This window comes from Typopeltis vanoorti, chromosome 21, assembly GCF_054136105.1.
Source record: "Typopeltis vanoorti isolate ZY-2024b chromosome 21, IOZ_Tvanoo_1.0, whole genome shotgun sequence".
Lineage (NCBI taxonomy): Eukaryota > Metazoa > Arthropoda > Arachnida > Uropygi > Thelyphonidae > Typopeltis > Typopeltis vanoorti.
The window spans coordinates 4,752,886-4,776,433 of NC_143569.1; the positions used below are offsets into that span (position 1 = coordinate 4,752,886).

The following is a 23,548-nucleotide window of genomic DNA, read 5'->3' on the forward strand; positions in this document are numbered from 1 at the left end:
CAAATTTATATTTTTTATCGATGTGGTAACGTTATAATTTTGGGAAATTACATTTAAAAACTGGTCTTCACGATATTTTAATTTAATGGATTGTATTATGTTCTGATCCGTTGATTGTAACAATGGAGTACAATTTGGAGGCAAAATAATAATACGTAATAAATAAAACGTTTTTTTCTTTCAAACTGCAGTTCGGACTAAAGTGGTTCGTATTAGCGAGATACCATTGTATTTTTTTCCTGTCAAATGACGCCCGGTGATGAAACTATCCATCCACAGAGGCCTTCCTCTTAAAAAAAATAAATAAAAAAAGTATATTTTTGACGAAGTTTCCAAAATAAATTAAGATAGCAATGTTGTTATCAAAAATACTACTTCTCGCCAATATGGTTTTTATATGACATCACAATATATGAATATTAAATTAGGTCGGAGAAACACAAAACAAATATTTTTAATATAAAAATGTGATTCCAGTTGTTAGTATTCGTAGCACCTCCGAGTGACTGTTTCGTTCATGAGAGTTCTTAACGGTCATTTCTCATAAATAGCTTCGAATTTCTTTCAGTTATTTCAGAGTTATAAACGAAGCACAATATATAATTAAACATATCTATAATTACTGACACATATTTGTATAAATAAAAATAAAATAAATTATATTATACGAGTACATTGACATATACGGATACATTCGAGAGAAAAAAAAAGATAAAACATTAGTAGCTCTCATACGACTTCCAGATAAAGAAGCTGACTTCACAAAGTTAAATAAATCTCTTAGTGCAGTGCATATGGTGTATTCATAGTTGGGATATTTATGAGAACTTCTGATGTCGCATTTTACTCCAACGTCACGTTCTTTCTATTTTTTTTTTTTCATTCATTCAAAAATATGTGGTGTAACTTAGTCTCACGTGTGAATTGCAAAGTAGCAGTGCTTATTTTTGCCACTAAGCTACTAAAGGTGATTCAATTTATATTAAAATGCATATATTCATATACAATCATTTTTGAGATAAACTTTTATCTCAGACATCTTATCTGTAGCTGTTTGACAAATATAACAGGGTATTATTATTATTATTAGACTGGAATTGCCTACTTAAAATAAATGATCCTGTAACATTATATGAAAATTTCCAACTAAAGTTCACAGAAATATACAAAAGAGCAACAAAGCCTACACAAACGAGGCGACAAACAGACAACAATCCATGGCTAAATGGCGACATACTAAATAGTATTACTGTAAAAGAAAATCTATGGAAAAAACTAAAAAACTCTTCCGGTAACATACACATTTACAAACCTTATACAAAAACGGAAGAAATCAACTAATAACAAAAATTCGTAGGGCAAAAACACGCTACTACTTCGAAAAATTCATGGAATATAACGACAACATGAAGCATATGTGGGCTAGACTCAACGAATTAGTAACTCGAAAGAAGAAAACTTCAGCAAAAAAAGATTTTATTGCAAAAAGTTTCGGTCAGGACACAATCCAAGAGGAACTAGCAAACTTATTCAACTATACCTGGGAGAATCGCCGCTAGAGGGATTTGTAGTGTTTGTTAAGAGCTCCTGATAAGATAAGTGTTATTTTAAGTTATCATTGACAATTTTGCTTGAATGTTACGTAGTTTTGTTTGCTTTGCGTATCTTAGTGTGTCTCTTTGTGTGTTTTTGGTGTTTCAATTATTAATTTGATAAAATACGATAGAAGCGAGCAGATGGCTTCCGTAAAAAGGAAAATGGCGGCTAGTAAGACTGGTTCGCCATCTTTGTTCAATAACTGTAATATACAGGAGTTTATTCAGTGTACTATCTGCGAAATGTACGCTTTGCGGAGAGCGGCTGGAGTATGGTTAGATGATGACAATGGAGTGAATGTGTGTAGAAAATGTAAGGAAAATGAGGAATTAAAGTATATTTCAGGTCGTGAGTGTGATAGTTTTGTCAAATTTCAGAATGAAGATAATAGATATATGATAAGAAATTGCAAGGTTGTACCAGAGAACTGTGAGGGAGTGAATGTAGAAAGTGTGAACGATGGTATTAATACAGAGGAAATTAATGGTTTAACGGTTAATAAAAAAAGATGAGATAGATGCAATGAGCGAGATCGCGTTGTGGAGTGGAGCGATACATAGAGCAAAACGGCAGCTAGAGCATATGCAGAAATGTCTACCGAGTGTACCAGCCAATAATAAAAAGTATATTAGGAAAAATAAGAGTATGTTTGTGAATGTAAATAAAATGAAGGAGCGAGTGCTATATGGAGAATCGCTAGTACGAGGTGTGTTAGTAGAGGATTTGACAAAATCATATACTAACACACCTGGTGCGACCATGAAGAACGTGAGTCTGTTAGAGAGCAAAAGGAAAGGGTGAAAGAAATGATAGTTATGGCAGGTTTACAAATGATTTGAAAGGAGATAAAATGGAAATGATAGAGGACCTGAATGAATTGTTTGAGGTAGCAAAAGAAAAGAGTGAGATAGCTAGGATGATTAGTCTTTTTCCACGGTACGACAGTGAAGTGCTTAGAAGGAGAGCCATAATTGCAAATGACTTTATGCGTGGATTATGCATGACGAGTGGTGTGGAATTTGTGGACGTGTGGATTGAGTTCGATGGGCTAAAGGATCTATATAAGATGGATGGTTTGCATCTGAATGGATTCGGTGTAAGGAGACTTGAAAAAGTGTTGTTGAATGAAGTGGATGTGCAGATTCAGGGAAACGAGATTTATTAAGGGCAGGAGTAGATATCTAGATCTTAGGGAGGCAGTTGAGTGTATGAATGAGTATAATATGCCAGAGCGAATAAGAACAACAAATCAGAATGGAATAGTTAGTATAAGGCATCAAGGTAGGGATGGTGCTAACGGGGGGGGGGTCTGCAATTCATGTACACTAATGCTAGGAGTATTAGGAACAAGAAGGAAGAATTTTTGGCCTTGGTTGGCACTTCCAGACCACAGGTTATTGACATTAGTGAAACAGGGCTGACTGTAGATGATATAGCTAGTGGGATTGAATGTGATGGGTATAGCATGTTCAGGAATGACAGGGAGAATAAAATGGGGGGGGGAGTATTGTTGATGATAGCTGATGAGCTGCAGCCAAGGAGAATAGAATTGGAATTGCAGGATAGAGAAAAGAGCACATTTGAGGCCATTTGGTGTGAGTTGTGGCTAGCAGAACAAAATATACAATTGGGTACTGCTGTAGACCAGGTGATGGAAAAAATGGTGGAGATAGTATGCACAAGCAAAGAGAAGAAATGAGTGGAAGGAGGGTAATTATTATGGGAGATTTCAACTATGGTAGCATTGATTGAAGTGAAGAGAGGACACACAAGAGGAAGGAATTGGATTTTATGCAGTTATTAAGGAATAACTATCTGCGACAGCATGTAATGGAAAATACTAGGGGTCAGAGAGCGCTTGACCTAGTAATTGCATCTGAGGATTTGGCTGTAACTAATATGACCGCACTGCCACCAATTAGTGAGAGTGATCATAGGGTCTTGACTTGGGAGGTGGCTAAAGGTGTGGAATTTACAATTAAGACAGGGTACATGAGGAATTATCGGGCTGGTAAGTATGACAAGTTTAGGAGTTTGATTGGTTCAGTGCCATGGCATGTACAACTGCAAGGGCTATAAGTTGATAGTGCATGGGAGGCGGTTAAGAAGTGTTTGCATGAAGCAATGGCTGAGTGTATACCTAGAGTCCGAATAATAAACCAAGTAGGGGTTAAATGGATGAATAACACCACTAAGCTTGAGCTGCAAAAAAAGAAACAACTATGGAGGGAATTTAAGGAGAAAGGTGACCAGCAAGCACATGAACGGTATAAAGCGCAGGCCAGAAGAGTAACGAGTGTGGTAAAAGCAAAAAGTATTATGAAAGAACATTGGCCATGCAGGCTAAAGAGAATCCTAAAGAGTTTTTTCGATATGTTGCAAGCAAAAGAAAAAAATGTATATGGCAGAATGATTTTAAAGAATGCCGATGGTAGGGAGGTAACCGAATCAGTTGATATAGTTGAGTTACTGAGCGAGCACTTTGCAAGAATATATCATCCAGGTGGTGACATTGCAGAAATGAATGAACCCATAGATTATACCGGAATTGTGGTGAATGAAGTGGAGGTGAGTAGTCTATTGCAAAACCTCAATGTCAATATATCTGTGGGATAGGATGGTATACCAGCTCGTGTCGTACGTGAAGAGGCTAAAGTACTGTCAGTACCCTTGACCATTTTGTTTAATTTGAGTCTTGGGTCTGGGTTAGTCCCAGACCCGAAGGGGTGGAAGGAGGGAAAAATAGTTCCACTGCATAAAGGAGGTTCCAAGACTGCTGTTGTAAATTACCGACCGATTAGCATATCAGTAATCGTTGTCAAGGTCTTGGAGAAATTAGTCAAGAAAAGAATACAGTATTGGATAGATGAAAATGGGATATTGTATAGGGGACAACATGGTTTTGTGAAGGGTAGATCATGCCTCAGTAACTTGCTCACATTTTATAATACAGTGACGGCTGAAGTGGATAAGGGTACTGGGTTTACAATGATTCTACTGGACCTTGCCAAAGCCTTTGACAGGGTCTTCAGTAAACTGGAGCAGATGGGGATGGATATAGGGTTGATGAGATGGATAGGAGAATGGTTGATGGAGAGATACCAGAGAGTGGTTTATTCAAGAGTTGAGTCCAAAAGATGGCTTGTGACTAGTCGTGTGCCACAGGGTTCTGTTCTTGGACCACTACTTTTCAATTTGTTCATCAATGATATAGGAAAGGATCTGAGAAGTGTTCACTTGTTTGCTGATGATGCAAAGTTGGGTAGAGCAATTGTGAGTGCACAGGATGTCAAAATTTTTCAGGATGATTTGGATAGTTTGGAGGATTGGGCTAGGGAAAATGTATGTCAATTTAATGCGGCAAAGTGTAAGGTTATGTATTTTGGGGTGAAAAGATTAGCAGCAGTATATCACATTGGTGGAACCGTATTCCAGGAGATTGATGAGGCCAGGGAGTTGGGGGTGTTGGTGGATAGGGAATTGAAGTTTAGAGCACACATTGCAAAAGTGACTAAAACAGCTCATCAAATCACTTGGCTTCTGAAAAAAACTTTAACAAGCAGAGACAAACAAGTTATTGTTCCTCTGTATCGAGCCTTGATAAGACCCCATCTAGATTACTGTGCCCAGATATGGGCACCAGTGTTTCTTCTTGATGAGGGAGGAGGTGAAGAGGATCCAGAGGCGAGTGACCAAGATGATAGAAGGTCTGTGGAATGAACCTTATGAGAACAGGTTGAAGATTTCTGGGTTGCAAAAATTGGTTGATAGGCGGAAAAGGGGTGATATGATTGAGACATTCAAATTACTGAAGGGTTTCTATAAGATTAATCCAGAAGATATTTTTGAGAACAGGACTGGTGGTGGGAGGACTAGGGCCATACATGGAAGCTGGGTAAGAGTGTGGTTAGCAGGGGTGTCAGAGCTAGGTTTATTACTTGGAGAGTGGTGAACGAGTGGAATAAGCTGTCAGAGTCTGTTGTGGGTGCTATGACCGTGCATGAGTTCAAGGCGAGGTATGATAGATACTGTGTGAATGTCGAATAGTTGTTCTTGACTTGACATGACACAGACTCATCGAGGGCCTCCCTCGATGAGTCTGTCGGCTCCTTGGAGTTGCCCGTAATAATAATACCTTCACAAACAATATCACACAACTCAGAAAAGACAATCTACCAACGATCAACAAAGAACTACCGACACAAAGTCAACAACAAACAATGTATTTTCCACCCGTAACAAAACAGGAACTGAAAGAAGCACTCTTACATCTAAAACCAAAGACCAATCCAGGAATAGAAAAAATAAGACTCACAGACCTTTAAACACACTTTGAACAAATAAATCCAATACTTTTGAGACTCGTGAACATAATATTCGACCCAGGCGTTATTCCACAACAACTAAAAACTGCAATAATTACTCCTATTTACAAACATGGTAAAAGAAACGATACTCAGAACTACAGACCAATAGCTACCCTACCAGTCGTTTCAAAAATTCTAGAAAATATAGCACACACCAAATTACAGAACTATTTACAGAAGTATACAACATCATCCCACAAAACGAATACGGCTTTCAGAAAACAAAAAGCACCATCACATTATTAGAAGAAATCTTCGACGCAATAAACAAAGGTCTCGACAAAAACTGGTACGCCGTCCTTATACTGCTTGACTCAACCAAAGCATTTGATACACTTGAACATGACATACTACTCACCAAACTATATTCAATAAGTATAAGAGGAACACTGCATACATGGTTCAGGAACTACCTCTCAAACAGAACACAAGTAACAAAAATAGGTACATGTCACAGCTGGGATATACAAATAAAACACGGTGTCCCTCAAGGTGCCATATTATCACCCACTCTATTCAACATATACATTAACGATGTTCGTAACATGGCCATAAGAAGTCAAATATTTCAGTACGCAGATGACACCGCACTACTAGCAATTCACACAGACATAAACACGGCTCTCTCCAAAGCACAACATGACCTAAATGAAATCACAATTTCACATATTTCTACCAAAACGCAATTGTAATCAACGGCACCAAAACACAGATGTTGATAATATACAACCCAAGAATCATACGCCCCGCACCACTATCGATACACTGTCACCCATACCGCTGCATTATCAACAAAAAAACCTGCCAATGTTCCGAAATCAAACCAGTAACACCAAAATACATCGGTCTCTACATAAATTGCCATCTTAAATGGACGAAACATATAGAATGCCTTCATACCAAACTCCGGATCATCGCAGCAAAACTCTTCCAAGTAACAGACATTATTCCATCTAACATAAAAAAAATATTCCTATATCACGGTATCTGCGAATCCCTACTCAGATACAGTATAACAGCTTATACAAACACATCAAACAGCAACCTAACAAAATTAGAAATATTACATAGGAAAATTGTGTCAACAGTGATTTGGACACCTTATACAAAACAACGAATATCCGACCAGCACATGGCGACGCACAGAATCCTAAGCATTAAAAATCTGAAACACTACATAACATTAACAAGGGATTACTTCAACATCACCTATCGAAACAACAGAGACAGGTATCGTATAACACGACTGAAAACAACTCTCTACACCCTTCAACAACTCATACGGTCTTTTGTGAGATCAAATCAGATACCAACGCAACTCAACAACCTACCAAGAAATTTAAAACACATAGATAACTACAGAACATTAAAAAACGAACTCTGGAAAATATACCAACAAAGTTAAGAAACCATTAACACTAATATACACATCACAAATCACCAGCATCCAATGCTAATATACACATCACAAATCACCAGCATCCAATTACATCCCATGCATAAACAGTAAAGGCTAATCCCACTCTCTTCATAAAAGTTAACCCAAGCTTCGAAGTATGTAGGATTAAAATGCCTCACTCATCCACACGTAATCCTCATAATCAAATACTGCAAATTATGTTACAAAACAGTCAGTACGGTGTATAATAATAATGAAGATACAGATATTAAAAAAAGTATATGAATTTGTATTCAAAAAAGTATTTAATGTGTGAAACAGTTTTTAAAGCAAATGATTATTTTATAAGCATTTGATATCAACGCAGAGTAAAATATTATTTGAAGATCACTTTAATATTATTATTATTTTTTTTGAAACTTAAGTGAATTTTTTTTTTCATTCTGCAATTGTGTGAATAAAATTTTAAATAAGGAAAAACGAATCAAAACTTGGCCAAATTCTACTGATGTTATTTTGTGATAGCGGCAGGAAAGCCAATTATGATAGTGTCAAATGCTTGTTAATTGTGTATGTCCTTAAGGTTTGTTTACCTGTTTTGGAGGATGAAAACCAGATTTTTTGGGGAGGAAAAATCCTGGAATCTTCGCATGGACCGGCAATTCACTGGCTGAATGCGGTTTATTTTTTATGTGAAATTAATTACAGAAAACATTGCAAGAACAAATTTCCGCCTATATTACTTAATAAAACAATCAACGGATAGGAGTGGATAAAAATAACAATGAAACACACACATAAACAGAACAAATGAGGAAGTTTGGTATATTTTATTAATGACTTTGAATCGATGTATACTCGCGTATTAGAACAAAAGATAAAGGCAAAGAAAATCGAGTTTGGTTGTACTATAAAATGCAGAAATGCATGTCTCTTAAAAACAAAAATATTATGAAAACGGAACAATACACTTTCTCAGGTCAAGTGTACAAAGTAATTAGGAAGAAAGCGGAACCTGTTCATATTCGTTTTGAAAAGCTTAAGGATGAAATCTCTGGGGGATATAATGTGGCTGTTCCAAATAATCAAAGAGAAGAGGAAGTCGTTCGGTAGATTAATGGTACAAACCATCACATCCTGCAGAATTTATCCTTTACTACCTTAAATTCTGACTTAAAACCTTCATCAATAGGGTTTAGATAACTTGTTAACTTCAATGCTATGTTCTGTTAGCATTATTCTGCATTATTTCCCACAAACAATTAGCGCTTTTATTCCAGCCTTACCATTGAGAATATCCAACCCTCTATTCAATATGAGGTTTGCCTTCTTAGGATGAGTCTAACCTCAAGGCTCTCTTGGCACAAACCTACTACAAATATTGCCTCTTCTGCATTCAAAAAATTAGGTTTTCTCTTTCGCCTAAGACATTATTTTAACTCCAGTTACTAACCCTATACTTATCACAAATTCGCCCTACTATTCAATACTGCTCTCACATCTGGGATGTTCCCATAAGAGCTCTCTCAAAATACTGCACACGATACGCAAAAGAGATGTTAGATTAATTGATCCCCCCCCCTCACTAATACACTCCACTCACTTTCTGGAGTGAGTAGCGTGTAGCTTCCGCTGCCTGCATCTTATATAAATACTTCCTTGGTTTCTGTTCATTAGAATTGGCATCAATAATTCCCTCACCCTCTGTTAAAACCTTCCAACTGCGTACGGCAGCGAATCAATACCCTCTTACAGTTCAACTCCAAACCCACACAACAAATTTCTCCTCTTCTTCGTTCATCCCTTCCACTGCTGCCCTCTGGAACAGTCTCCCACCATATATATTTCCCAAGGAATAAATCTATATCTTTTCATGTCAAATATAAACAAGTTCCTTATTGTCTATCCAAGGTGCTAGTATATTATATGTTGACCAACCTCTCGTGGATGGATTCTCCAAAAAGAAAAAAAAAAGACTTCAAATGGATGTTGACTAAAAGCTAATCCTGTTTTCACATGTTTAGTCAACATTTTAAATACGTGTTTAGTAAAGCAAAGCAATCATGCGTGTCATTTCGGTAGAACATTAATCACAAACATCGAGGCATAAGGCCGAAACAGGATATCTTTAAGAAGGTGGTTGGAGTGTGTGTTTGCAGGTGCGCGTGCGCATCTCCAGTGTCATAAATTCTGAAACAGAGGTAAGTAATTTATCAAGTGAAAAGAGACTGCTGGGTGCAATATATTTGTTCTAGGAAAAGCTATACACATGAAGAGAGAACTCTTCCCAGAAGAGAAATCTGCTCCTGGTTTGAAATCTGCACATCATCAAAAGTAGAGAAAGTGATTAAAGTTATGTCTTGAAAGAAATAAGACAGGGCTGTTCTTTCAGTTTCTGATTTGATGATCAGATGGTGTGAAGAAGAATAAAATACTTTATTCAACTTACATATTCAACGAATGTCTTCAAAACCACGAAAACCTCAAGCTTTCATAACACAGGACTGTTCTGGATAGAACTGAAGTACACAAGTTTTGTGTCAGTTTATTGTACTGGAGAATGGCAAGAGGATTTGAAGACACTGGTCAATCTCAATGCAAATAAAACCCAGTACTGGGTTTTATTTGCATTGAGATTGACTAGGTTATCTGAACCCCGTTGAAGGATGGCTTGGAAGTCTGAAGTAAGGGCAGTGGTGGATGCTGATTGATTGAAGATTGTTAAAGCCTAGAATGTCTGAACGTGTAGTGTCATCAGCAAAATTATATATGGAATTTGAGGTTAGCAAACAAAAGATCATTTATGAAACTCTGAAACATGAAGCCATTCCCATAGCGTCTTTTTCTGTCATTGTCTATTTTAATGACGGAACTGACTTACTTTAATGACTTCCATCGTGTGAGCAAACTCGGTGAACGACGAGAGAGTAAAATTAGTGACCAAATGGAAAAGGATTAGAACTAGACCATAAGATCGTTTTGAAAATTAGCTTATATGGAAGGAGGGGATATTAAAGAAATAATGTACTTTTACATATTATTGTTAGGCACAGGAAAAACAGAACTCGCTCTGGTGGACAGTCACATTATACTTCTTTTGCTATAATCGCCAGCAAATCTGATGATCGTGTAAGGACATTTGTACACTGACATTAGGGTGTGAGTCTGATAAAGCAAATGTCTTGAATGAGCGGAAGATACTGTAGAACATCGAGCTATATAGTCTGAAATGTATCCATAATTTGACCTCTGTATGTGGACAAGAGTTTCTTATATCTCTTAATCAAATACTCTTTCTGTAATGCTTTTCGGTATTTACTCTGAACTACTGACTAGCTTATTATATACAAGGTGGTCCATAAGTCATGGACCATTCCGTAGCAAGGGCCTGTCTCTGTGAAGCCGAAAACGGAAGGCATTTAAGTGATGTGGTTTTTCATTATAAAAAATAAAAAAAATCCGGTTTTGTTAAAAAGCTCATGCAGTTGCTTCACAAAGATGGCCCTTTTCTACGGCATGTTCCTTAACTTATGGGCCTCCTTGTATTATAAAATTATGTTTATTAATTTACTTTTACTGATATTGTTATTTTTTCTGATTAACAAGGAACAATTTGCGAGTGACGTTTTCGTGTAAGACTGTTATTTTTTATTCATATTTTATTTTTCTTGGAAATAAAAGTTGTCTATTTCCATTCCAAATCACGTCATTCGTTCTCTTGTTCATAGTAATGGGATCGATTTACCTCGCCAGTGAATGCAATTCTAGAGGATATACCATTCTCTCAGTCCTCTCCGTCAATTTATAGTGCTTATATTATTGGTTACGAATATCCAAGTAATTTTTCTATGCTGATCCGTCAAGTTCCATGAGAAATCAACTTGCTCAAGCTTTATGAAATTGACGTTTGCTTTAGAGGACCTCATAGACATAGCAGTGAGGAATCTGCAGTTGGTTTTCCTTAGAGTGATAATCCACGTCTTGTTGCTGAGCCCAACTTCAAGGAAAATGTTCTCCTTGGCTGATGACGTAAATAGGAATACTGATCGTTTTCCTCAGCAACGCTTATTCGGCCACTGTTACGCATCCAAATAATTCACTCATAACCATTTCATGGATATGACAAACTGTAGCCACTGTGCTATTTTTCTTCAGCGAATTTCTGGTCAGTCGAATACTGACCACTTTCAATGCAATATGATCAGAAATTCAGTTCACAAAAATTCATTCGCTTGCATTGAATTCATGCTGACATTCTTCAATGCATGTAATTAGAAGTGTGGCCATGTTCTTGCAGATTATTCAGCAAAGGAACCAATTCTTCAAGGCTTCAAGCATTCAATAACAACAATACGTTAATGTAACTCAGATACTGCTGATACTTTTGACATCCGCGTAGCTACAAAATCTTAAAAAAATGCCTCGGATGAATTTTTAAAACTTGTTCGGAGTTATGGGCGGGAGTTGAAGTAATGAAGCATTACTGGAAGGATAGCATTACTGATAAAATTCCAAGAGGCCGTTCTCTCTCACTCTGTGTGCGAGTGTATTTCGGAGAGAGAAATATTTCAGAACTAAATATTCAGTATCTAATATAATGCACCACTAATAACAAAAATAAATAAAGAATACATTTTTTAAAGATAAAAAAGAATTTCACTAGCAATTATTCGTGACAAATTTGTCTTTTACACTAACAACATCAGTCGATTCAACTTAGAAAACACAAAAGTACTACACACACTAAGTTAAGTTTTCATGCCTTACATTTTTAAACCTTCTATGGAAAATAATATAAATAAAGGCTTTAATTATGCAGACCAAACTTTGATCTACCATTACTTTGCACTTTTTTCTCCCGTTCGAATCACAAGTGACAGAATGAAGAAATTTCGACTTACGTAAAAAATAACAGCTAGAAAGTCTTCTCGGACAAGTATTATCGATTAAAAGATATATAGTAGATTCATTTTGGGTGAATTTCAGAATGGTGCATGCAGATTATTAAGCAACCATAGCTTAATAATCATAAGCAATGATTAATGAGACTTTCTTGAAATAATGCTAATTCACTTATTTGGAATACCAAATCGATTAATCGACTATTCAAATAAAGGAACACTTTAAAAGATTCTTTATTATTTTAAGTGTCAATTAATTTGCTGCGTAATTGTACATTTTTATTTCTATTATTGATTATAAGAATGGTAGGTCATTTGAAATCAGGCCTAGAATTTCTAATGTAAAAATTCATTGTAGTCTTGAAGATTACAATTAACAAACGTTTTTACAGTCTGCAAAAGAGCATTCTAACAGTGTGTGTGGTATATTGCAGAAATTAATTCCGAAGTTGAATTTATGGAAACAAAATTGCAAGATATTATTAAAGATTATAAAAGTTAATTTTCAGAATTCTTGCTCTAGAAAGTGGACAAGATGCACCATGTCAGGCCTCAAATAGTGAAGTGTGGGTCACAGGCCATGATATAAATCATCCACTACCTAAAGACGTTCAACAGCCATCAATGCCATAGTGGTAATCAAACCTACGCTTGTTGTTTGTTGAACGGAAAGGCGATCGATCTACTTGGCAACCATTTCAGTGAATATCCAAGCATATTTAACATTATTTCTGAAAATACAGAAACAAATACGAACATTTTCACTAAAATTGAATTTTAATGTCAAATTTACGTAGTTATTAAAACGGTTCAGTGGACATTTGTTAAACATGAAACATAAAATTTCTGAAATTCTTCACGAACATGATTTTTTTTTTTTTTTTTTTTTTTTTTTTGAAGAGATTAATGTATATATATGGAAAAATATGCCTAACTTTGTATTACTTTTAGAAACTTTAGATTTCTTAGTAGAGAGTGCGCTATTGAATATTAGATGTTCGTGTCTCTACGCAAATACTTCAGAATAACATAACTGTACTGTAGCATTACTAGACGTTCAAAATCGATCTCAAAAGGAAACAGTTCTTTCGAAATTGCTTGCTCCCGAAGATCAACTGGCTTTTGCCGTAATAGTCCACTGGTACTTTATACTTTTGCATAAAAAGCCTCCTTGCAATCTTTTGGGGTAAAAAGTGTCTCCTTCGTTGGAGTATTGCTATAAACTTTTCAAAAATGCTCGATTCACATAAAAAATTTATCACATTTGCCTATGAAAAAATACTTAAAATATTTTATTTAATCCGTTTTGATATGCACCATTACGATCACTAAATGATGTGTTTAAAATTTGAAGTATGTTTATAATGCGTTAGTTAAATTTTTCATGTAATGAAAAAAATACTATTGATAAAGGATAAAAATAGGGTCCTTTTATGTGCACATTCAAATATTGTTGTCATAATGATCCAAAGATACATGTAGATATAACAGTTATTGTCAAAAAAAGAATGAATATCAAGCTTATGTATCGAGCAGAGTAAATGCTATAAGCTATTAATTCTATTGAATAATTAAAATTTAACTGTTCAATAAAACTGCATAAACATGGCTTATTTATAAACTCTACATTTCTCACATAGTGTTGCTATAATTTGTGATTTAAGTACTTAGTGATTCTTTTAATAACGTCAACCTTTATTGTGTGTCTCTTAATCCAAGTGACGAATATTATTATAAAACTTTATAATAAATAATCAAAACTGACGAACTTGTCGAGCAGCAGGGAAGAACTCCATACATTGGAAACATAAAGAGTGAATAAAAAAAGAAAAGCATAATACGCATGATATGCTGTATCATGCGAGTAAAAATTTTTCGATACGAAAGAAGAATATCACGCGAGTTAAAGAGAGGTTGGTTGTTTACATTACGGATGAGGAAGCATCTAATGCTGGAAGGAAAGCGAATATCTGTTGGCTAGCCAAATTCCAGGAATTTGACTTTTTTTTAAAGCCAAAAATGCTATGCTATATTAATCCCCCACAATCCCACACAAGAGGGACAAGAAAATCCTATAATACAATAGTGCGAGGTGTAGGTAGCTCACCTTCAGGCAAAAAAAGTCTTACACGGATTCGAATTAAAGCCGGAGAGTAAATGTCACGACTGAGTTCGAACTAAAAAATATTTTCTCAGAATTCGAAAAATATTAGCAAACGAAATACTTCTCTGAATACCAGCAGAATTTATTTTTGTGTCATTTTTAAACACATCATCGAATCATCAATTAGATGGTCAAACCTGCAAATCGTAAGCTCCTAAACGATAATGTTTTATGAAAATGCGAGGTTTACAGTTGATTTTTACCCGATTGTGAGGTTACAATTACAAGTTTTAGGAGTAACGACTACGCTTATGTAGGCCAGAGTTCGATTTATGGAAGTGGATGAAAAAGTCTGAATAAAGTTCATTTTTTCGGCGACTGGAATCGAATCCACACAAGGGTGGAACTACTTTTAATTGGAAAGATACAGAGGAAGTGAAACCATTTTAATAGTATATAACGCCGCGGAAAGACACAACGGGAAGAAGAACTTCTCTATCAATTAATTGAAAATTAGAAGTCTGAAATGGCGTAACTCCACATGAAATGCTTACTCACAAACACCGCAATACGTGGAAAACGAAGGAGAGAGAGAGAGAGGAGTAAAATTTTTCTAATGTTCGACGAAAGTTTTTCTGGGTCTAAGAATTATAATGTACTGCTGAGAAATGATCAACAGTTATGGTTGCGAATATGAGCAGATTGAACACGCCATGATTTTTTGATATATCTCGTAACCATTGGCTATTCTTCAACATTTACATTGCTTGGAGAAACATTTCATTTGAAATAGCAGAATTGCATTTACTAGAATGTGTGAATCATATCATTATAAATCGAGGATTAGAAATTGGTACTTTTCCTTTCCTAAAAAATACTCCAGAAGAGAGTACGTTTATATTTTCTATTCTATCGTTGTTTTATTGGCGAATGGCGAAAAATATCGGGTGAAAAGAACACTTCTGTTAGGATGTGAGAAATATTAGCATGAGCGCATTACAGCTGGCTGAGCTTCTTTGAATATTGTGTCTCATATTTAGGTAAGTAACTTTCTGATTAAGTTTTAAATAAGTTTAAATACTGTTTAAGCTTATGAATATGTGAAATCAGATTTTTCGAGTTTGCATAACGTAATATTTTACTGAAAGTATTTTGGAAAATTCTACATACAAAAATCTGTCTATAACTGCTTAAAATGTGTATGTAAATGCGTGGTAGTCAAAGACAAAACTATCATTTTTACATTTCACATAAGAATATAAAATAAGGATAATATTTTATGGTTGCAGGTATGACAGTAACAGTCTAGTACACCGAGATGGCCGCAGCTGATTCTAGAGCAAACCAGATGCAAAGGTAGTTGGCAGCATGTTGTGAAATCCTTGAACTTTGGTTCGGTTGATAGATCGTTTATGGACGATCACTCCTCATATGATGCACATGTAGCGGAACAAGTAAGGTATGCGGCGGAGGAAAAATATTGACTCAGAAGGCAAATGGGCACTGAGGAACATACTTTTTTCTTTCTTTACTTTTAAAGTAAAACGGGGATATTTTTAGAACGCCTATGTAATGTTCTTTTTTCTTTTTTTCCACCTTAAAATATCGCTTTCTTTTCAGTTGTAAATTTGGATTATTAAGGAGGCAATTAGTTCCGATAAATTTTTAATAAAAATATCTTATAAGTGTGGATTTAATTTTCTTCCTCTCAAAATCCTGGTATTTGCAATAAATTAAACACAAAATATTTGAATTTTTTTGCTTGTAAATAAACACAACTTAATATCTTTTAGAAATTTAAGGGTATAGTGACAAAAGTGATGCAAAGAGAAATTAAAAACCAATGGAATTATCTTTCATGCAATATGCAAAATATAAACATAATATTCATATTTTATTAATTTTTTTCATATAAATAATTCGCACCTTTCTTCCAGAGAATTGTACTGAAAGGATAACCACCAAAAGGACATACAGCAGTCAAGGTATTTCCAGCCAGTGCTGACAGATTAGTAAGTGGACGGATAAAAAGCTGGCCGAAAACGTTGACACGCCTAGTATGCTGCGCCTTTCCTGCTGAGTTCGAGGCCACACAACTGTACACTCCACTGTCTCTGATATCTACAGAAGTAATGTTGAGAAAACTGAAGACCTCGCTATCAAGACCAATATAATGGCTGATAACAAGACCCGGCCTTGTCGTTAGCTTCCAGATACCGTCTAACAACCATGAGATCTGAGGGACAGGACTGCCGGTAGCAATGCATATAAGAGAAACGAATGCTCCGGGGCGAACGATCTTCTCTGTGAAAGTAACTTTTAACTCCGGCGGGACATCTGTAACATAAATGGCAAAGCTCTATTAATTTCGTTTTTTCCGCCAAGCAAACTTTATAATAACAAAAAGTAACTATTGTGTGCGTGTGTGTGTGATAATTCTGAAGAAAATGGGCAGAGCAAAGTTTTATCTGACTTTCACGTTTATTAGGTAACACTATTGGAAACACTGCCATCATCGTAATGTTTGGTTCTTTGTTATTTCATTTTACCCCTTCAGGAAAACACGAACTCATTATGGGAATGTTTCAATCTAAAGGAATGCAATGAAGAACACAATGCTATCTCTCTTTTTCTACCCACTAGCAGCATAAATACCGTCATCCGTTGGATTTTCATTCATTGCAGAACTTTAAAATATAAACGATAATTCACTAAGTGAATAAGTTCAAGAGACTAAATTAGTCCTAGGAGAGTATATTTGAATGTAAACATATGAGTTATACATTTAAATCATTACTTTTCTAAAACATTTAGAATGGTCTTTTTAAACGAATCAATTAACAGAATTACAGTTATTTTGACACTTTATGCCACAGGTGTAGTCGCCAAGTAGTGCGACATTTATGCTGCAGTGAAAAATATGAGTTCGAAGCCCACCTAGGAACGCGATAAAAGAGATTTCATTTGAAGGAGAGTTAGATGGTCTCGACAGAGATGCAGTTTATTTATTATTTAATTTAGAGACAATGTATATTTACACAGTATTAGTTGATTTGGTTGTAATTCCATCCAAACTAAAATCATTACTCATTGCGTTTGATCCACGTATTGATGTAATTTCGCCAAAAATGTCACCAATATAGTTATTGTGGCATTCTTATAGAAATGAAAATTTCTCCGGACAACGTTGCATATTTAAAGCTTCGGCAATGTTATTTTTTTTCTCCTTCCATGATATAATTCATTATTATTGGGCGTTTTCAGCATCAATGTACATTTTTGTCATCTGCTTTACATGGCTAGTACTGTCAACATTCCTCCTATTTGAACAACTTGTATTATCCATTTCATATTTTTCATATATATATTTTTTCATATATCACCGATTGTGTCCTTTTTTTGGTATAGATTCTTCTCTAAAAACTGTCTTCAGAACAGTTCATTTGTTAGATGTATTTTAACTGGTTTCTTCATTGTTGCTTTAAACTAGTATCATAGGATGAAGTTATATCAATGAAGAAACAAACAAGTCCTAGTAATTTTCTTAACTGTGAGCCATTTGATAAGAGTAGATGAAACTGCACGAAACACAAATCATACCTATGCGTAGATTATTTTTTACAGCTCATTTTATTAATATTCATCGATTCAAATGAATAATTGACAGTTTAGGATTTAATTTTAATTTTAAAAGTTTAGGATAAAACTTAGAATTTTCCTAATTGGGAAAATTAAGAAAATTCTAAGTTTCAGTTTAAAGTAGAAGTAAAGGATAGAATAGAATAAAAATGTTACGAGTAATAATAAAGATCTTTTCTTAAAAATCAAGATAAAGAAAAGGTTTAGAATAAAGTGTACTTATAATATAGTGCAGGGAACAAACTATGAAATTGAAATGAAATTTCTCTGGCATTTTATGTGTGTGTGTGTATATATATAGTGACTTAACATTTTTAATATAACAACAGTTTTGAAGAGATTAATTGAAGTTTGTTGAATGTCTTCAAGATGTAAAAAGTTAAATAAGATATTCAAATTTCTGCCATAGATCTATTTCTTTGGAATACATTAATTCTAAAAAATGACATGGATAGAATTTCCGGTACTTCGGGTTCAAGAAATAAGAAATATGATAATTCTTTAATTACTTGTGAATCTGGACTACATTCATTATTCTCTATCTAATAAATTGTACATAGCATTAAAATCGAAGTAAAAACATGCATAACAATAACCCGCGAAAAGCAAAAAATAAGCAAGAAAAGGTAAAGAAATAATGAAGCAGCTATTTCACTTACTTCTGCTGCTGATTTTTAGTGCGAAACTGGTTTCAGCAAGAGAGGAACGGCTTCTCTCAGTCAAATAAATAAACCCGTGATGATCGTTACGGAATGTTTATATTGAAACAAAAAAAATTACGTCATGTCCTCCCTTAAATACAGTTGTTCATTTTATAATTCAAACGAATTTTACCAACTAGCGTTGTTATTTATTTGCAATGGGAGAAGTAAGTTCAGCAAGCATTGATATCTGATTTCTCTTCGAACACAGAAATGTAGGAGTGGCATGTTTATCTATTTGGAGGCCTTCTCGCCACATTTCTCACATTGTCAACAAATGCAAGCAAATCACTTGAGCAGTTTCTTCTGAAAGGCATGTTATTTCTACTGAAGAATTAAGCTAGACAATATCAGCATATGATTTATACGCAAAGTTATTTTTTATTAATCATATTAATCCTCTGTATGACTGGCGAATATGCTCTATAAACTGAATTTTTAAGCAACAGTCTTCACTCAGAGAAAAATAATGAATAATAAAGGTAAATAATAATTCTGTCAGAAGGCGGATTTCTTAAATAAAACCTTCATCTCATCAATAATGAAATTTCCAGTCCGTAGAAGGACATATTTCTTGTGCATGTCTCTTACAGGAGAGAGAGAGAGAGAGAGATGTTTATTCATATGATATTAATCCGATATTTTTGTTGATTATTAACGTTTTGTGTGTGTGTCCTGTTATCCGAATGTGATCGTGCCTTCTCACTTAGCAGATGCGTATTCCGTGAGTGTTGCTGATTGTTAGCAATTAACATGTTGAGAAACAGTTGTGTAAAAAAACTGCTAGAAGGCCAGTTCGAACAGCAAGGAGTAATTATCCTACTTTTTTGCAGCGTATTTGCAGAGGTAGTAAAAAAGCGAAACCAACTGACCGAATGCGAGATCAGTTGCGTTTCTCAAGACGTCCACAGAACCACGGTAACATTTACTACCGTGCTTCAAATATATATATATAGAGAGAGAGAGACAGAATCAATGTATTCTCATTTTCATGCTAATATCTTAGTCAATTTTCATGTTAAGAATGATAAATATTCCAGGATCTTTCATTATCAAAGAAAACTGTTACAAATATGTGGATATTCCTTAGCACTACACTACACTACCTGGATACTGAAATATCGCATGCAGTAATAATCATTAGTTGTCAGTTGACACTAATAATTTTTCTATATAATTAATTATATTATAAAGGATCATCGACATTATATTACTGTCAGTTAGTTCTTTTTTAAGATCTGTTGGTGTAATGTTTACACTCATTCTTCTGGAATCAGCATTCGATTTAAATTTTTGAATATATTGGCAAAGACTGATAACGCTATCGTACACATAAAATTCTTAAATACTAAAATCCTTACTTACAGAAAAGGTTTTAGTTATTCTAGTATTGTTTTATTCACAGGTATTTAAACAGGATTATTCGGTTAAGATCCAATTCCGATGGAGAAAGCGTTAAGAGATGTATTAATTCTACAACATAGCACATTTTATGTGTAGTCTTATATACTGCTAAAGCTGAAATGAAAAATTTTGACGACTTCTTTCACGAGCATACTGCTTTTGTATTCTGTACACATCATCGGTACACTGAATATATATTGCACGTTTTCTGTATTTACCTAAGAATGAATTTTCCTAAGGAAACAAAAAGAGAAAACAGAATAATAGTTAATAATTTGGACACTGCATGCGGCATAAAAATAAATGCAAACTAATATAATGTATTCTGTTATAATAAAATTAGAATACTAAAGCAGTTTATTTCTCGTAAGTTGTTGTATAAATAAATTAGATTCGGTCTCTCGAGTCGCAAGATAATTTCAATTTTTTAAATGGCCCCCAGCGAACTGCAACTGTCAGCCAGTATCATAAAATAGTGCATTTAGTTTCGGGACAGAAAGTAATGGCTTTCTCATACACGCATACTCCTTAATTATAAATGAAGCTTGCCTCCTATTGTGAGCTCTGCTGTTGCCTGAGAAGACTGTAAATCACTATAGACGAAACACTGGTACATTCCTTCATCTTCTCTTCTCACTTGACGTATCCGGAGAACGTTGGGCAAGGGAAAAGAGAGTCTGGAATTGGGCGATAAAAATTTCATATCTTTCTTCCACACAACTGCTCCCACTGGTCTGCCGATAATCGTGCAGTTGAAAGTAACAAATTTTCCAACTTCGGTCTCTACTTCCTGTGGAGTGATGACAACGTTCAGCGGAACTAAAAGAGAGAATCAAAAAGAAAATATTTTTCAAAATTTAGTGTTTATCGTAGCACTAACTAGAATAATACAGTTTTCATGTGACTGAAAATCTACCGTTGTAAATTTGGTTATAAATTTAAGTTATAGTGGCTGTGATCTACAGGTTTATACTTTGAAGGAAGCGCATATAATGTTCCACTTCATATGGAAAATTCTGATCGACACCTTCCGAAGGAATCGCCATTATACACATTGTAAATACTAGAGCAGTTTATTTCTCGTAAGTTGTTCTCGTTCATTCACATCGGAGCTGTAAAAATTGCTCAGATTTGCTTCTTACTTTGCAATAGGAAAATACTTCATTTTATTGCATTTAATGTATGATGGTTATACACACGGTTATTTAGTGTTACGTAATGGAAGTTGTAGTATTCTTCAAGCCGGATTGCAACTTTTAAAAGAAATTTATTTATTATTTTATTTTTTATTTATTTTTTAAAGAAAAATCTCTGCTATCCCTATAGGAGACTGTTTAACTCACGTTTTGCTAAAATTAATTTCTTGATGATCATTGTCTGTTGGACGGGACCAAAGACCAACACTTTTGTTCTTCTAAGCTGCAGAGACGTAGCGTAGAATGATGCTGAAGAGAAGTTTCTTGTGTATTTCAGTAGGCCTAAATACATTATATTAACTCGAATCACTGCATGAATAAACAATAAGTGTCCTCAATGCGATCCTTTTTTTTTCAGGAGATAAGCAGATTGCCCTCTTTTGGCAGGTTACTCTCAATACAAGAAATTATAGATTATGACAGAGTATAATTTCTATAATGAAATAACAAAGGAAATTAATATACTTAAGTTAGTTTGAAAATACTAAGAGAACTGATAGATCCACAGAAAAGGAAAGCCAAAAAAGGCAATTAACATGTGTGTACAAGAGTGAAGGATTTGAATGTTATTTCCGATCTTTGCATATAACTACGCATTTTTCAATGTCTTCGTGCGGTGTGGTTACTAATTCCATGAGAAATAAAAAACAAAATACTGCATATTCAAATAAACAGTCGAGTTACACTTAACCGTCGGCAGTGGATCAGAAGACTGTGCAGTCGTCTGTTAACAAAATGTTTGTTCATATGGAGGGGAAAAAAAAAGGTGAATAGCGATACGAGTATGTACACAACCCACGGTCTCATTAAAAAGTATTAAAATCAAAATACATGAATATCAAATGAATTTTAACGATGCCAATCTGATAAATTAAAGGCTGGAAAAACCTATAGTGCATGTCCAGTAAAAATGCATGAAAAAAAAAGGTTCAAATATTAAACAGTATAATGAAGAAAAATAGGTTGTCTTTTAAGCAAGTGTAACCAAACTTCAGTCTGTCCAAAGACATGACTCGTACTACAAGTGAAATAATGCATAAAATATAATTTCATATCTTAAATAATAGAATATAATAATCTATTATATTCTGCTTTCTACATTTTTGTTAATTAATAGTTATAAAACTAAACATTTTTCCTCCACCTAATTCGTAGTATCCTATCAGTGACTATTTCGATTTCTTTCTCAGCTAATAATAATTTAAATAAAACCCTACGATTGGGAAGCGCATGAAACCCTTTTAATAAACCTGATTTTGAGAGGAAATGTTTATGTGCCACATCACATAAACATTTCCTGTAGCCCACATGTGATATTTCTTTTAGAAATATCACATGTGGGCTACGGGCAGCAGATTCAATTCAGTCAGTCATTACATAGCATAGTTTCCATTTAGTTAAAATACTCATTATTATTATTATTATTCTGAGTGGATTGGGGGGGGGGATTATGATTTCTAGATTATCTAACCTTACGCCACCCACAGTAATAACTGTATAACAGGCTTAGAACCTTTCGTGAGTGGGATCAACATGAAAAATCTTCAAAGATTATATGTACACACACACACACACACGCACTTAGTTCTTCTAAAGCAACAGAGTTCTAATAATTTTTGCAATATACAATTACCTAAATCTTACTAAACATTACGGCACAAAAAATATATAGACTCGCCTTTTTTTTTTTTTTTTTTGAGAACCTAATACCCAGAGAACCCACATGGTTTGAGAGAGAGAGAGAGACTAACTCAGTGATATAAATAAAAATAAATAACAGCATGTGAGTCGCTCACCTCACTCACCACAGTGATCTATGAAACTAATACATGACAACAAGTTAATCGCAACTATAATTGTATATCTAGGCCGCTAAAAACGTCATTAATTTGGGAAAAGACAAAAAATAAAATCTAAATACTCGATATGTTAATATTTTTATACGATTAACATCGTATAAACATACTGAGTGACATATTAAGCTTTTATTACACAAATGTGAGAAATAATATGCCGATCTTTAATAGAGACCATTAAATATGGTTATAAAGAAAATACGAAGGTGGCATACTCCACAAGCAGCGCAATCATTTAAGTAAAACGTATGGCAGCAGGAGTTGCGATGTGTGTGTGTGTGGCGGGGAGAAGTAGACAAACAAAACTGATTTTCTGATCCACTTATTCAGAATATGGCAAAAAGTTAGGGCAGCGCTTCCACTGGGTGGCAGCACTTAGTGAAAT

The 23,548-nt window shown here is 34.7% G+C and overlaps 1 protein-coding gene across 7 annotated transcripts in view; it reads right to left on the reverse strand.

Moving 5' to 3' along the window:
* Positions 1 to 23,548, reverse strand: part of LOC150094601 (cell adhesion molecule Dscam1-like) — an 823,608-nt gene that overhangs the window by 204,074 nt on the left and 595,986 nt on the right. For all 7 annotated transcript variants that reach the window (XM_090411254.1, XM_090411255.1, XM_090411256.1 and 4 more), the window contains 2 exons: positions 20,661 to 20,930; positions 16,294 to 16,704 (listed from right to left, as the gene is read on the reverse strand). In XM_090411254.1, coding sequence (XP_090267380.1) covers positions 16,294 to 16,704; positions 20,661 to 20,930 — 681 coding nt within the window. The remainder of the gene's footprint in view (positions 1 to 16,293; positions 16,705 to 20,660; positions 20,931 to 23,548) is intronic.